Source organism: Elephantulus edwardii, unplaced genomic scaffold, assembly GCF_000299155.1.
Source record: "Elephantulus edwardii isolate Elephantulus edwardi_28Jun2011 unplaced genomic scaffold, EleEdw1.0 scaffold00044, whole genome shotgun sequence".
Classification (NCBI taxonomy): domain Eukaryota; kingdom Metazoa; phylum Chordata; class Mammalia; order Macroscelidea; family Macroscelididae; genus Elephantulus; species Elephantulus edwardii.
This window is the reverse complement of record NW_006399794.1, coordinates 7,406,500-7,421,751: the sequence shown is the minus strand read 5'-3', so window position 1 is coordinate 7,421,751 and position 15,252 is coordinate 7,406,500. Positions and strand designations below refer to the sequence as shown.

Below are 15,252 nucleotides of genomic sequence, written 5' to 3'. Positions count from 1 at the left end.
CAAAGAGATGGAAGCAACCCAAATGCCCATCAACAAATAAATGGATAGAAAAACTATGGTATATTCACACAATGGAATACTACATAGCACTGAAAAAACAAGGAACTCATAAAATATTATACAACATGGGGGACCCTGGAGGACATTATGCTGAGTGAAATATCTCAGTGACAAAAGGATTTGTACTGCATAATACCACTGTTATAAAATAGGGCTAACATCAGTGCTAGGGGGAAACTAAGAAAAGAGGGGATAGATAATGAAGGCTACATTGGAACAGATGAAGGAAAGAACTGTTTAAAAGGAATGTATGATTAGGCATATGTATGACAACAATCATGAATAAGAGGTGCATAGCAAAGTGGACTGTGGGAGTGGTGTGGGGGGAGGGAGGAAATGAATGAATGATTTTTAAAAAAACTGAGGAGTGTAGGGAGAAAAATGTGCAACAATGAATGAAGATCCAACTTTTCTGTGAACTTTCATTAAAATCATAATGAAAATAACCACTCTAACACACAAGCACACCTAAACACCCCAGCATCAACAACACAAAGACAATTCTAGAATAAAAAATACTTTGTTACTCAAGTTCTCCAACTCCAATTCTTTTTACCCACCCCCAGTGAAACAATTGTTTTTTAGCATTTTGATGATGACATTGTATAGGAACTCTCTGATAATAAAACAACAACTTTTATTACCTGTTAGTGCAGAACGGCAAACTGGTAGCCGAGTGGTAGGGAGCTGCACTGCCAATCCAACTGAATATGGTTTGAATTCACAAGTTGCTTTGCAGGAAAAAATGGAAAATCTCATTCTGTATGATTTACAGCCTCCAAAAACCCTCAGGAGGGTGAGCTGTGAGCCAATTCTGATTCGACAGCATTTTCCCAGATGATTTAATGGTGACGTGTAGTGAATAATGTCTGGTTGCTGATTGAAGGTCAGCGGTTCAAACTCACTAGCCAGGAGAAGAATGGACGGTCTCCTCCAGTAAAGATTTGTGGCTTCAGAAACATGGGAGAGTGTTGCTGTCACGATGGCAGTGAGTTTGGGTTTTTTAATTTTTGGAGTTTTCCCCCAGGCAAGGTTTTATTGATTTATATCCTAATTCTCACTGCTGAATAGGATGTGCCTTTTGAACCACTTGTCAGTACCAAGTATTTAATTTTTTCTATTTTAGGTTTTTTTTGTTGTATATTGATAAAACCCAAACAGACCAAGGCAATCTCCTCCTATGTGATTTATTGCCTCTGAAAACCTGCTGGCTGGTCAGCGATGAGTCTGTTCCGACTGACTGTACATAAAAACAATGTAAATTTTAATCTGCTTCAGCTGTCTTCTGCAGAGGGGTTGGCGGATTCCTAGTGCTCACCTTTCAGTTAGCAGCCTGACATGTAACCCTCTATGTCACAGAGTGCCTTTAATAGTGTAGTGTAAATATAATCTTTGGATTGGGAAAGCAAGACATTTTTGTAACTTGCTTAGTAGTGATAGCTGCTTTATTAGGGTGGTCTAGAGCTGAACCCATGCTGTCTCTGAAGTATGCCTGTACTCTTTTATCCAGTATTGTGATGTGAAAAATGCAAGATCAGAGCTCACCTCACAATATAAATGTGTCCTCGGGCACTTGGTACCAGAAGTAGAAGGGAGTGGACGATACCCAGCATTTGAAATGCACAAAATCAGAAGTTAGTCTGGAAAATTCTGCTCAGTCTGCCTTCTGTTCCCGTGGAACATATTAGCCGATTGCTGCCATGTGAAGAAGCAATCAGAAGAGTGCACAGCCAAACTTTGAGGGTACAAATGTGTTACAGAGGCGTACCTGGGGGTAAATCAATCAAAATATTTCTTTTTATGGATACTAGCTGCTTTTCATTATTTTACTCATTTGAAATTTGTTTATTCTAAAGAAATAGTCACTTTATTCTGAATTCCATACTTATTTTTTCTACTTTTCTTAAAGAGGGTCAAACTTTACACACTTCAGGCCTTCCAAACCCGCATCTGCACCTTTTTATAGCTGGTTAATACCGGAGCTCCAAGCCACACTGCCTCGAGCACATATCATCTCTACCATTTGTTCTAGATTAGTGGTTTCTTCTGATTTCTGGCTCTCTGTGGAATTCTTTGCATTCAGATCAGTTGTTCTAAATTCATTTAGATGAATATATATTTTATTGTTGTGTGCTACTGAATTGGAACCGACTCAAAGCTGACCCGCCAGTGAGGAGGCAGTAAATCATCCGGGAGATGATTCCTTCTGTGAGCAGCTTCTGTATTTGAACCCTGTGCCTTTGGGATTGCAGTGCAGCTTCTTACCACTAGGCCACCAGAGATATATGCATACATATGGATACATGTTGTTATGGACCATCGAATCGACTGTGACTCATAGCATCCCTATGTACAGTAGCTCTGAAATGTTCCCTCTCTTGAGCCAGTCCCACTGTCTCTGACACCTATCCCCATTATCTCAGTTACTGTATGAATCCATCTCATCTCGAGTCTTCCTCTCATGTGCTATTCCTCTGCCATTCCAAGCATGATGTCCTTCTCCAAGGACTGGTCCCTCCTGGTAACATGCACTAAACATATGAGATGGAGCTTGTTTCCAAGGAGCAGCTTGGCTTCACCTTCTCCGGGACAGACCCGTTTGTCCTTTTGGCAGTTCATGGTATACTCTTCTCCAGGACCACAACTCAAAGGCATCCTTATTCATTGTCCACCTTTCTGATCCATCGAGGACTATGGCCTGGATCAGACACACCTTAATCACTAGACTGACATCATTGTTCTTTAGCACTCTGGAGAGGTCCCTGACAGATTTTCCCAATGCAATTCATCTTTTGATTTTCTGACTGGTTCCAAGGATGTTGATTTTGGATCCAAGTAAGCTGAAATTATTAACAATCTCACTCTCCTCCATCTATCATGGTGCTGCCAACTGGTCTGGAGGTGAGAATCTTTTCTTAATAATGAGCTTCAGTCCATATTGGAGACTGGAGTATATTATGTCCATATTTAATATATATACATCCATGAATAATGCATTCCTGTGTGTATCCTTGTCAAAGAAGTATTTTTCTGAATATCTAGTCTTTTATGTTTTACAAATTTCTATTTAATTTAAAAAACTAATACAAAGTTGCTTTTTTTCCCTACCTAAAAATAGAAACTTTTAGAATTTTGAATGTGCCATTACATTCACACTTTAAATGAAAAATTGATGTCTTTAAGAGTTGTTAACTTTTTTAAGCCCAGTCATCCTGTCTCACAACATGATCTAGCTCTTCATTTATTCATGTCCTTTTTTTTGTTTTTAACATTTAATTATGCCTTAGGTGGAAGTTTACACAGTAAACTTGTTTTCCATTCAATAATTCATAGGCATACACATTGTTCTAGACACTGATCACAATCTCCACAGTGTGTTACACTCTCCCCATTTCTACCCCGTTCTCTGCTTCCATTCATCAGATTACCTGCCCCTCCCTGCCTTCTCTTCTGTTTTGTGAAAAGTGTTGCCCTGTTTTTGGTCTTTTTAAGCTGCTCTTGTTGTCAGTAGCACATTCTTTTCAGGTGTTACTTTCAGGTGGTCCAACTATTGTTTGATTGACAGGTAGTCTCTAGGAACGGCTTCTCTTCCGAGTTAGAGGATTGACTTAGGGCAGTAGTCTCTGGGGTCCCTGAAGTCTCCAACAGACCAGTAACTCTGATCTTTACAAATTTTGGTAAATTTTGTAAATTTTTCCCCATTCCAACTGCGATCCTGTGCTGCCAAACCAAATGTACACTGTGAATCCACCAGCTACTCTGTGGGAGAAAGATGGGCCATCTCCTTCGATCCGTTAACCCACTGGAGGGTCAGCTAAGGGTCGGATCCCACTCATTGGTACACAACAACAACAACAACTAGTCAGAATAGTCGGGAGGGACAGCTGGAAACCAACTAGCTCTTGGTCTCAGTCTAGAGGCGGCTTTGGTTCATGTGGGTCATTAGTTTAAAACTATTTGCTTCACTGAGTCTTTGGTTTTCTTCATTCTCCTTAGTTCCAGGCATAAAGAGAACAACAGCTGTATCTTCAAAGAAACTAGCGAATTTTGTTTATTAATTTTTTTCTTGTGATATGCCTGAAACTTTACAGAACAAAATGATTTGCCATTCAGCCATTTTGTCTTGTATTTATATTATAAGTTACAGTCACCACATTTTAACAGCTCTCTTGCTTTTTCTCTGTGCTGCTTGTTTTCATTCATCCTATCCCGTTCCCTTCCTGGCTTCTGAACTGTATCCCTTTGCAAATGCTGCCCTTTGCTCTAGTGTGGTTGATCACTTGCGAGCTTTTAAGACCTCAGATGCTACTCACCGAACTAGGATATATTTGTGTACTATGTTCTGCCCGAGATTATCTATCTATCCATCCATCCATCCATCCATCTATTATCTAGCTAAAATTCTCATTTGTCATTTATTTACTTTCAGGTTCTTATGTGCATCACCTGATTGTTTTCTTGCATGTGCAGTTTCTGCCGAGAAGTTAGAGCTTAGATTTACTGCCTCCCCTTTGTAGGTGTTATTTTATGTTTCCAAGGCTGCTCTCAGAATTCTCTGTGTTTGGTTTTAGAAAAGCATTGAAGCAAACAAAGAGTTTTTTTTGGTGGGACTTTATTATATTCACATGGAACTTCAGGCTTGCACACTAACAGGGAAATGTCTTTCTTTTTTTCTGCTCCCAGTGATGCCAATGCCCCCTTTGCCCAGTGGAACACAGAACGTGTGTGTGCCTGGCTGGAGGACTTTGGCCTGGGACAGTATGTGATGTTTGCCAGGCAATGGGTGACCTCTGGCCACACCTTACTGACAGCTACCCCTCAGGACATGGAAAAGGTAAGGGCTGGGCTGAACTCCAACTTCTCAAACCAATCCAGAAGATGGATTTCCCCTCTCCCTACCTCACCACCTCACACATGTACATGGGTAGAGTCCCTTTGTTGCTCCAGGTTGACATCACAGGGCCTCCTGTCACACTCTCAGAGTATCTCTACCAAGAAGGCATCATCCGGGCAGAACTGCCTGACGAGCTTTCACATCTGGTCTTCCATCTATCAATTTTCAGGAGTTAGGAATTAAGCACCCTCTTCACAGGAAAAAGCTGGTTTTAGCAGTGAAAGCTATCAACACCAAGCAGGAGGAGAAGTCTGCGCTGCTAGACCACATTTGGGTGACACGTAAGTATAGGCATTTACTTAAGAGTTAAACATGGTGCTGGATGCTCCTAAGGGGGGAAGAGTGCCCCTGTTGAATGGCACCCCAGAGACTGCTGTCTTAAAAAGGGAAAAGGAATTCTTGAACCTTTTGGGCAATAAGACAAGAACTTCAAAATGGTAATTTGCCACTTTTTTTTTTCTTTTTGCCTCCGTATTTTCCTATTCTCATGAATCTTTACACGTATTTATTCCTGCTTTTGTAGGGTGGCTGGATGATATAGGCCTCCCCCAATACAAAGACCAATTTCATGAATCCAGAGTTGACGGGCGAATGCTGCAGTACTTAACTGTGGTGAGGAGTTCTCCTTTAAGTTTCTCCATTGTCTGTGTGAGCACTTCCCTTAGGGGTTCACGTGGTTGTCCTTTAAACCCAAGTCTCATATAGGGAGGCCTCCCTCATATTCTGAAGGTCCTGAAAAGGTATCATTTGTTACCATAAGAGATCCCTACGAGTAGAGTGTAGTTTCCGAGTGCTGAAAATGGTTTAGCATTCAATTAATAGCCAAGAGATTGGCAACACAGTTCAAATCTATCCAGTGTACCTTGGAAGAAAGGCTTGGCAGTCTACAGCCAAAAGATTACAGCCATTGAAGACCGTATGGAATGTAGTTCTACTCTGAAACACCTGGAATTGCCATGCATTAGAATGAACCCAGTGATAACTGATTAGTGGTAGCATATAGATAATTTCTGTAAAGGAACCTGATAGGTCCCTCTTCCTGTGATGCAGTAAAACATGTAGATGTTTTACTGTGTTCTGTTATGGTCCAAGAAGGGGCCTTAAGGGGTCTTCAGATACTTGGGCAATTCTGTTTCGTTAACCAAGACTTTCTTCTTCCAGAATGATCTCCTCTTCTTAAAAGTCACCAGCCAATTACATCATCTCAGCATCAAATGTGCCATTCACGTGCTGCATGTCAACAAGTTCAACCCCCACTGTCTACACCGGCGGCCAGCTGATGAGGTGAGGGCAGAACAGGACCTGTTACGGTGTCCTTGAGTGAGAACACGTGACACTGTCTGAGAGAAAATAAGAGTAACAACATTATAGAAATGGCAGCATTCTGAACCACAGGGCTCCGTGCTGCTTCCTTGCTGGTGCTCTGCATTTGCCTTATTGTGTCCAAAACATTTCTGTTACCTGGACTTTGTATCCTCAGAAAGCTCTTAACCTTCAATCTGTCACCTTCTTTTAGAGAACTTGGAAGGCATGAGGGTTTGTACGTGAGCACATGAGGGCAGTAGCAGGAAGTCTTTCCAAGGCACATAGTAAACAAAGGAAATGGAGAAGAAAGGACAAAAGAGAAAGATGTCTAACTTTTCTCTAAACTTTCATTAAAATCACAATTACAATAACAAGTTTTATTTAAAAAAAAAAGTAATCAAAGTTAGCAGATGAGAAATGAGCTGGAGAGGAGAGAAAAGGAAACTATGAAGAATCAGGTATTTCAGAATATTCAGTAGATCTCCCTGCTGTGGAAACAAAATTAACCTCCAGCCCTAGGTAGGTAAGTAGAGATCCATGGAGAAAAAATAAACTGTAGATTAACAAAGCAATCAAGATCCTGGTGAAGTCCCTGCAATGTTCTGTGAGCCTAGGCGTCCCTTGTGGGTCTTAATGCTGAAAGATTATCCGTCATTCTCTATCTCTCTATTCTTAGGAATGAAATATTTATGTAAGATTATGTCAGCATCCAGAAAGATTAAAAATTCCTACTTCTTTCCTATATCTTCTATTTTCTTTCTATTTACCAAAAATGTTATCAATACTGTATGAATGACAGACAGGATTTGGGCTTCAAGACCAAGATGGCACCTAGGTACAAATATTTTCGTGTGTGCTTCCCTAAATTGTTCAGCTGTACCAGGAAGATCTTGTGTTTATAGCAGTCATTTTCAAAATTCCACTGAATCACCGAATGAATTATTACAGCTTTCAGTTATTACTCTCAAAGATAACCTGAGAATTAGGGAGTGACAAGATTCTGAAATCAGTGTAGAAAACACTGCAGGTTTCAACAAGAGCCCTGGTTCTTGGAAACTGGGAGGCTCTTGGGCCAACAGTCCCAGCTGGCCTGAGTTACTAGGCCTTGCGGGCTCTAGGATCTTTTTTCTGTTGAAGCATCTTGAGTCTGCACTGCCTGAGCCACCACTCTCAGGTGAGGACCTATTAACCTACTTTCTTCCTCTCCTCCTCCCTCTCACAGAGTAATCTCTCTCCTTCAGAAGTTGTGCAGTGGTCCAACCACAGAGTGATGGAGTGGCTGCGGTCTGTGGACCTGGCGGAGTATGCACCCAACCTGCGAGGGAGTGGTGTCCACGGGGGTCTCATTGTGAGTGTCCCTTTGGACGACCCCACCTGCTCACACAAGGTCCCAATTAGGCTGTTCAGAAACTGGTTTCTTAAGGGCAAGACATTAATCCTACTAAAAAATACTGATGTTTCATCTGAAACCTTTGCATATATTGTAGACCGAGAGAAAGCATTTTGATAATTTGCAATTGAGGACTGATATAGCTCCTGGAAGCCTGGCTGACTTAGGGAACACCTTCCTAGCTGCAGACTCAGAGGCATTTGAGGTTAATGGGGTTGCATGGGGCTCAACCCTTAACAAAGCAACTCCACTTGTCTCTAAAGGAACAAGATGGCAAGGATTGTGGAAGTGAGGAGGAGGCCATCAAAATGTGGTTTCCTGCCTGCCACGATACAATCCGATCCTCGCCACTCCCAACGGTTGAATGACAAAGTTGGACGGGAAATGAGAAGGTAGTGACTTGGATTTCATCCAGAACACAGTCCAAAAGACAGCCTAATGAAAGAGGTCACAGTTCTCTGCTGGTCTGTGAAAATCTGGTCATCAGTTAAAGCTTCTGCTCACAGCTAGGCCCTGTGTCAGAGAGAGAGGCCAAGACTCAGAATAAATGCTTAAGTTTAGCCTCTGCCTGGAGGTACCCTAAGGTTTTGCTTTCTCAGTAGCGAGCCATTGTGAATAGCTTTGTGTTTGTGACTTAATCTTAGATCCTGGAATCCCGCTTTACTGGGGACACACTGGCCATGCTCCTCAACATTCCACCACAAAAGACACTCCTCAGACGTCACCTAACCACCAAATTCAATGCCCTCATCGGCCCTGAGGCTGAACAGGAAAAGCGAGAGAAAATGACCTCACCAGCCTACACGCCCCTCACCACCACAGCCAAAGTCCGGGTGAGTTCTAGACCCTTCTGGGCCAGGGTTCCTGGTATCCCTCTGATCTTTATGTTGTTCACTAGTTGCCCTGCCTGGAGCCAGATGAGCAAGTGTGTGCAGCTCAGATGAGGAGGCTTCTGCTATAGAAATTTGGTTTTATTGTCTGTTGGACTTTGCTAAGCAAGTTCCCCACCAAGTGTAAGTCCAGGGAAAATAATGATTTCTTTATACAGAAACTATGTGTTGAATTTCCACATATGCACATGGGTTCAGAGACGATATGTATTCTCAAGTGGGTGAGAATGCATATTCTACCACAGTGCTGCTGGTACTCAGAGCTGCAAAGCAGATGAATCCCCTTGAGGCCCTTCGGTGTGCTGCAGTGCTGTCTGGCCTTACTCAGAGCTGTCCTGCCTGTACAGGGATTACCTCTGTAGGCAGCAGACCCATTTGTCTTGTGATTATGTGGTCAGCATACCGCTGTCATGAGGTTCTGAAATTGTCCAATCACCAGCTACACTTGGTGAGGCTCTCTGAATTTCAGAAAGCCTGTTAGACCATCCTGAGTCACGTTGTCTTTGACCAAACCCTCAGAAGCCCTCAGATCATACCCTGGCTGGAAGTTGTCTGAGTGTGACACTCAGTGATCTCCGTGACACTTTGATGCCTCCAACTCCAGCTATAACTCATGCAGAGACGTCTTTCCACAAATAGCAGAAGAGGCTGTATGCTGAGAGTATAGCGTGGCGAAGAAGACAATAAGGAATTGTTGAGTTGTTAGGTGCTGCCAAGTCGAGTATGACTAATAGCAACGCTATGAACAACAGATTGGAACCCTGTTCCATTATCATCTCTGACATGCTTAACAAACACACTGGTAAAAGCTAGGGCTGCCAAGTATGGCTTCCCAGGCACTATGTAGTATGAGGCCAAGGAGGTGATCCTCCATGCGGTGGGTCTCTGGGCTCAGCCTCAAGCGTAGACTGCAGCATCCTTTAGGAACTCCTGCTGCCTGGAGAAATACGAATATATGATGCAGCAGGGCCCAAGTTTAAAACAGGATTTTGGAGGAGCTGTAATAAAGGATGAGTTATTGACATTTCTCTGACTTACAATGTGAATTGCTTATGAAGAGCTGTCTTTTGTTAATACTCCTCACCCGCCCCAGAAGCAGTTCATGTTATTTCTTTCCTTGTGAGCTTATTCTTCTTAATGTATATCAGTCAGATTTGCATACTGACTTGGTTATATCCTTCTCATAATCTTGCATATTTTTTGTTTTAGCCAAGGAAGCTAGGATTTTCACATTTTGGAAACATAAGAAAAAAGAAGTTTGATGAATCAACAGACTACATTTGTCCTATGGAGCCCAGTGATGGGGCTGGTGACGGCCACAGTGTCTACAGTGGCTACCGCTGCCTTAACCCACTCGATGCCCCTGAACTCGATGGGCTAGACCAGGTGGGACAGATTAGCTGATGCCTTTGTCACCTGCTTCCTCTGCACCTGAGAGCTCACAGTTAACACCTCGTGTGACGCCATATAACTGCATCTCATCCCTTGCATTTGTGCATGATTTGCGGAGAACATTCCAGCACTTGTATACCCTTGGACCATTCTTGCGACTCCCCAGGATATGGAGTTGCACCTTTGCTAAGGGGTCAAGCTTTGGGGACTACTGCCAAAGGTGGACTCAGAGAAAAAAAGACACCGAAAGATGCTTTTACATTTTTAGTGATTCCTAATGTTCATCTTCACCAGTGGAAATTCACATGAACTTGGACATAAGTCCAAAGACCATGGACAATCCCAAGAGGCTCAGCTCTCAGGTGCCTTACCTATCCTTTATCTGAGGGTAAAATCTCAAGTGCCTTAGGCCTGTGTGCCAGGGTCTTAGCTGAGCTAAAAGGACAAACAGCAAGGATTTCTGCCACAGTGGTAAATTATGCCGTGCCTTATTCAGAGGTGACCGCATCTTTCTGGTAATAAAAATATTTATGTAGAAAGCAAATATTGCAGCACATCCTTAATCTTGCTGGGGGAAGAAAGCTAGAGATGGAGTCTGAGTCATGAACAAGGGGGGTGGAGCAAGGAAGGACATGTCATATCATTTAGATACATTGCTTCATGCTCCTGTGTTTCAGAGAGAACTTTGTATCTCACACACAAACTAATTGTATATCACATCTGTTGCATGAACTCCAGATTTGGTTTACACTTCAGCATCATGTGCTAACTAGTGAAGAGTACACTCAGGAGATAAGGACAGGCTTGCTGGAAAGACTTCCTCTTTTGTGCTTTTTTGGCAGCTTTCCTATAGGGGAGCTCGTGGGGCCCACAGCCGCATGCGGCAGGTCTGTGTAGGGAGCGCTGTAACAGACCCTAGAGTTTGGCTGACTGAGAATGGCTCTTCTAGATAGTTCCTCTCTGGACCAGGATTGAGGGACAGTCACACCTTGCTGGTTTAGGTTCCTGTTCTTTGGATTTCCAGTTTACTCTAGGATAGTTTTGGAATCCACTGGGCCCCCAGGTCTCAGCTGCAGAAAAAGAAAAGCTTATTTCATGCTGATGACTGGGGCAGGGCCTGGTGACACATTTGTAAGCATCCTCAATTATGCCCCAAGTCGAAGTGACACTAAGAATTATTACTCAAACAGGTAGGCTCAAGCATGGTAGAGGCCAGAGCCTCTGAAGAATTCTAGCCAGCACAATACGTGGGCACACACTTGCTAGCTGGCATGGCTGTGATTCGATCCTGGTACCCAGGATCCTTGAGTGGCAGGTACTCTGTAAGCTGATATAGCCTGGGCGTTGCAGATGTAGAGCCACAGTCAGGGCAGGCTTTGCCCTTTGTTTGTTCTCATGTCTTAGTGAAAGGGTCTCTGCATGTGTCTGTTTTCAAGCCCTGCGTGGAATTATTTGGCCACTAATAATATGTGTAGCCTCAAAGAAGGTTTATTCCATTTGTGGGAATTTTCCTCCCTATAAGTGGTTTGTACTTGATGTCCTCAGAGGATACTTCCAAATCTACAATGTTGCTTCAGGTTTAGGGAGGAAGGAGCCAACCAGAATTGCCTGAGGAGGAGGTAGGGTGTGGGGACTGAAAGCACTCCATCAGTGGCTTCTGCATATATTTGGGCATCCATGTCTGAGTCCTGCTGGTGCCAAGAACCATCACTTCTTTCATCCTGGAGACCTTTGCTCCTGCTGCTGTCTGCATAATGAAATGCCTGGAAAACTGAACATGTGCAGAAGGACTGCTTCTCGGGGGCCTGCTTGTGCCTTGCTCGTGTGCTTCTAAGTACCAGGCGGGTGCCTGGGAGATTGTGCATGGCTGTAGGGGACACTAGAAGCTGCCTTTCCTCATGGACAGAATTGGCATGTGCTCCACCCACCTATCACTCCCTGGCCTGATGCACTCCTAGGCCTTGCTCCAGGAAGGCATGCCCTGGAGAAGCTAGGCCTGTGCAGGGCAGGACTTGCATGCCGTGATGTCTGAAGATCACAAGCTGACCCCATGTGCTGACCAGGCTGCTGCCCATTTTACAGATGACACCTTCGGAAGGCACCGTGACCCAGATAGGGCTCCTCTCCCAAGACATTCACCGTCTCACGGTAGGACTCCCATTCTCTCTTTGCAGTAGGACAGGTGCTGCAGAGACTCAGGTGTGATGGGATATGAGGCCCAGGGCATCCCTACCCTTACCCCAGAGCCTGTGTTATCAGTGGCTTTGCTGGGGGTGTGGGGAGGGAGAGTACAGGATGGGACTGACACTTGGGCTATAGCCTGAGCTCTAACCCTGAGCCTGCTCTTGAAGGAGAAAGGAGCCCAAGCCCCCTTGATAGTCCTGTTGCTGGTCCTTGAGCCACTAAGGGCATTTAAGGGTAATGAACCTTGGCCAAGCTAAAGGATAGCACTTCTCCTCTTCCCAGGCCAGGAACTTGTATGGAATCAAGATGTTCAGCAGCTCTTGGCTACCTACCCAGTCATGCCAAAGGTCAGGCCTCATTTCTGGCCATAGGAACACGGTTTTGCTTTCTGTGCACTGCCTCTGACTTAGCAGATATGACAGGATGCAAGTGTCCAGTGAGGACAAACACACTTGGTCTCATGGGAAGGAAAACATGAGTTAGGGAGACCTGGTTCCAGTGTCTGCTCTGCCTCTCACTAGCTTTGGGGCTGTGAATAAATCATTCTCTCTCTTAGCCTCAATTTATTTATCTATAGAGTGGAGCTTGCAAGGCATATATGCAGACTAGAGTCGTCAAAGTCTGAGAAGGGATTCAAGTTTTTGAGGTTCCACAGTTCCTCAGGTCCTCTGGCTTCTGGACTTACTGAGCCCACTGGTGTCTATCCAGGCTGCATGCCTGTCCGTGTCCTCTGCTTGCTGATCGGCTGAGGCATAGTGAGAGTTGTATCTCTGAGTATTGCAAATGGTTAATGTGCCTGTTGATAACGAAAGGGTTAGAGGTTTGGATAGACATAGAGGCACCTCAGAAAGCCTAGTGATGTACTCTGAAAAATGAGTCACTGAAAACCCCTTGGAGCACAGCTCTATTCCGACAAATGGCCACCAGGAATTGAACTGACTCCACAGCAACTAGATGGGTCCAAAGGGCGAGACAGGCGCAGAAGGGGATCTTAAATTGAAAAGACATCACTTTTATTGCTTTTTTCTTAGCTCGCACCTTCAAATTAATCTACCTACCTTTGCTCTTAGCACCTCAGATAAGGCCTCAAAATAACTTTACCTCTAAGACAGTAACACTCACTGTATTAATAGTGTTGTCTATTTTGACCCAGAATCCCCGGACACCATAAACTTATGGGCGCCCATTATCACATATGCATCAAACCCAGTGTGCTCTACTTCCCATTTAGGCCAAAAGGCAGCCCTGACCAAAAGCCTGTTAAAGTGCCCCTGTGACCATGTCCTTTCAGACTCTGCTGAGCCAAGACCAGCTGCTGAACGACTCTCGTCTGGCCACTTCCACCTCTGATGACTGGAGATGACTTCGTTCATCCCCGAGAGCCCAGAGAGGCACATGTGGGGGCCCTGAGCTGGTTTCAATGAGGAGCTGGCTCACAGCCGTCGGTGGAACCCAGACTGGACTGGGGCTGGTGGGGACATCAGAGACACTGCTCTCAGGAGCGCAGCAGATGTCCAAGAGGTGGCCACAATGTGTGTCCCTGTGTATTTTCAGTCCTGCTGTGTTCTAAACCACTGCTTTTCTACCTTTTGTATTTTTATACAAGGACTCCAGACTGGTTTTTTGGGGAGGGCAATGAGCTATCAGTGCAGAGATTCAAAGGCTTATGCTGTCTCTGGTGGGCTCATAAAAACTGCTGGAAGGAAAAAAAATTGAATAATAGTGTGACTGAGTTCAGTGACGTGGCAATAGAGTGCCCCCTACTGGGCTACTTCAAAGGAGCACGTATTTGCATTCACTGGAATCTGGCTAGGCAAATAAAGAGGACTTAGGTTGATGTGGAGGGCAGAAAAGGAATCTCATAGCCCTTTTCCTCCTGTCCTGTCTGCGGGCAATCTACTCACACCCGCAGTGGGTGTCTGCTGGTTCCTAGGTGCCACACAAACATCCTGTCCATCCAAGCTTGTCATTGTCCTACCATTTCTCCCTCATGACCATAAGATATATTTGCTGATTAAATGGCTTCCCCCTCACTGGAAATCCCCGTATGTCAATAACAGCCTTCAGAGAAGGCCCTTGCATATCCCAAGTTCTGTATGTTTTCACAACACCTCACTGTCTTCCCACACAAGACTTTTCCTTCTCTTGTGTTTTACACAGGGTTAAAACTCCAAGCCTGTTCCCTCAGCCTTCTCAGCGATCTATTGCCCATTCTCCTCTCTTTCCCTGGGTGATTTTGTTCTTTTCTGTCTTCCCCTCCATGACTGCTATGGTTCAGGTCTCAGCTATTAACGGATTATTGGCTTCACTTGGTCTCCTACTTGGTATTGCATCTCTCCAGTTATTCTTCTCAGGCATGTTCCTACCCCACTCTCAGGGTGACCGGCCCCAAGAACTATTTTAATTCTGTCACCTTTCTGTTCCCAGCTCTTCAGAAGTAAAATTTTTCAGCCCAGCATCTGAGGTCCTTTACAAAGTCATTCAGCACCCTGGCTTCTTCAACCGTTATAAACCCACCATTCATTCTCTAGTCTAACCCACTGCTTCATTCAAGTCATGTATACTCTTCCTACATCTAGGCCTTTGGTGCTCAGGCGATTCCCTCAGTATGAAATGCACATTTATCTTTTTACCCCTTCATATGACCAAAAGTTTCAGTTGGAAGTCAAATGTAGCCAATATTGCTCTGTCCTTTTAAAGACTGAGCATTTCCTATATCACCTAGTAGTTGTTTCTCCTACCATACCCACTTTCAACACATACTCACTAGCCTTTGCTAAAGGCGAGCTCTCCTGTCAGATTGTATGGTACCGGACAGTGCAGACTCTGTCACGGTGCTCAGATTGCCCGATCCATACTCTAGTTGATTATATGTTCATTTTTTTCACACTTGCATGTTAAATACCACCTTGCATATTAAGTACCTGGGCTAAGAAGTCACTAAAGACAATGAATGTCAGGGTCCCACCTAAGGGTGCTACTGGGGAGTGCTAAGATGTTCCAGGTGCTCGCAGAAGTTTTAGTCTGAAAGAGCAAGTTGTCAGTGTTTTTGTTTTGGCTTTTTAAAATGAAAGGTTTATGCATGAGGACCAAAAAACCTTCAGAGAAGAGAGAGTTGAATCTTTTTGGCGGGGGGG

General features: G+C 44.2%; 1 protein-coding gene across 1 annotated transcript in view; it reads left to right on the top strand.

The window, feature by feature from the left end:
• Window positions 1-10,464, top strand: part of PPFIBP2 (PTPRF interacting protein, binding protein 2 (liprin beta 2)) — a 158,078-nt gene extending 147,614 nt beyond the window's left edge. Inside the window, exons 17-23 of the mRNA XM_006885444.1 lie at window positions 4,744-4,894; window positions 5,124-5,235; window positions 5,478-5,566; window positions 6,116-6,238; window positions 7,482-7,607; window positions 8,294-8,482; window positions 9,749-10,464. Coding sequence (XP_006885506.1) covers window positions 4,744-4,894; window positions 5,124-5,235; window positions 5,478-5,566; window positions 6,116-6,238; window positions 7,482-7,607; window positions 8,294-8,482; window positions 9,749-9,943 — 985 coding nt within the window. The 3' untranslated portion in view covers window positions 9,944-10,464. The remainder of the gene's footprint in view (window positions 1-4,743; window positions 4,895-5,123; window positions 5,236-5,477; window positions 5,567-6,115; window positions 6,239-7,481; window positions 7,608-8,293; window positions 8,483-9,748) is intronic.
• The last annotated feature ends 4,788 nt before the right edge of the window (window positions 10,465-15,252 follow it).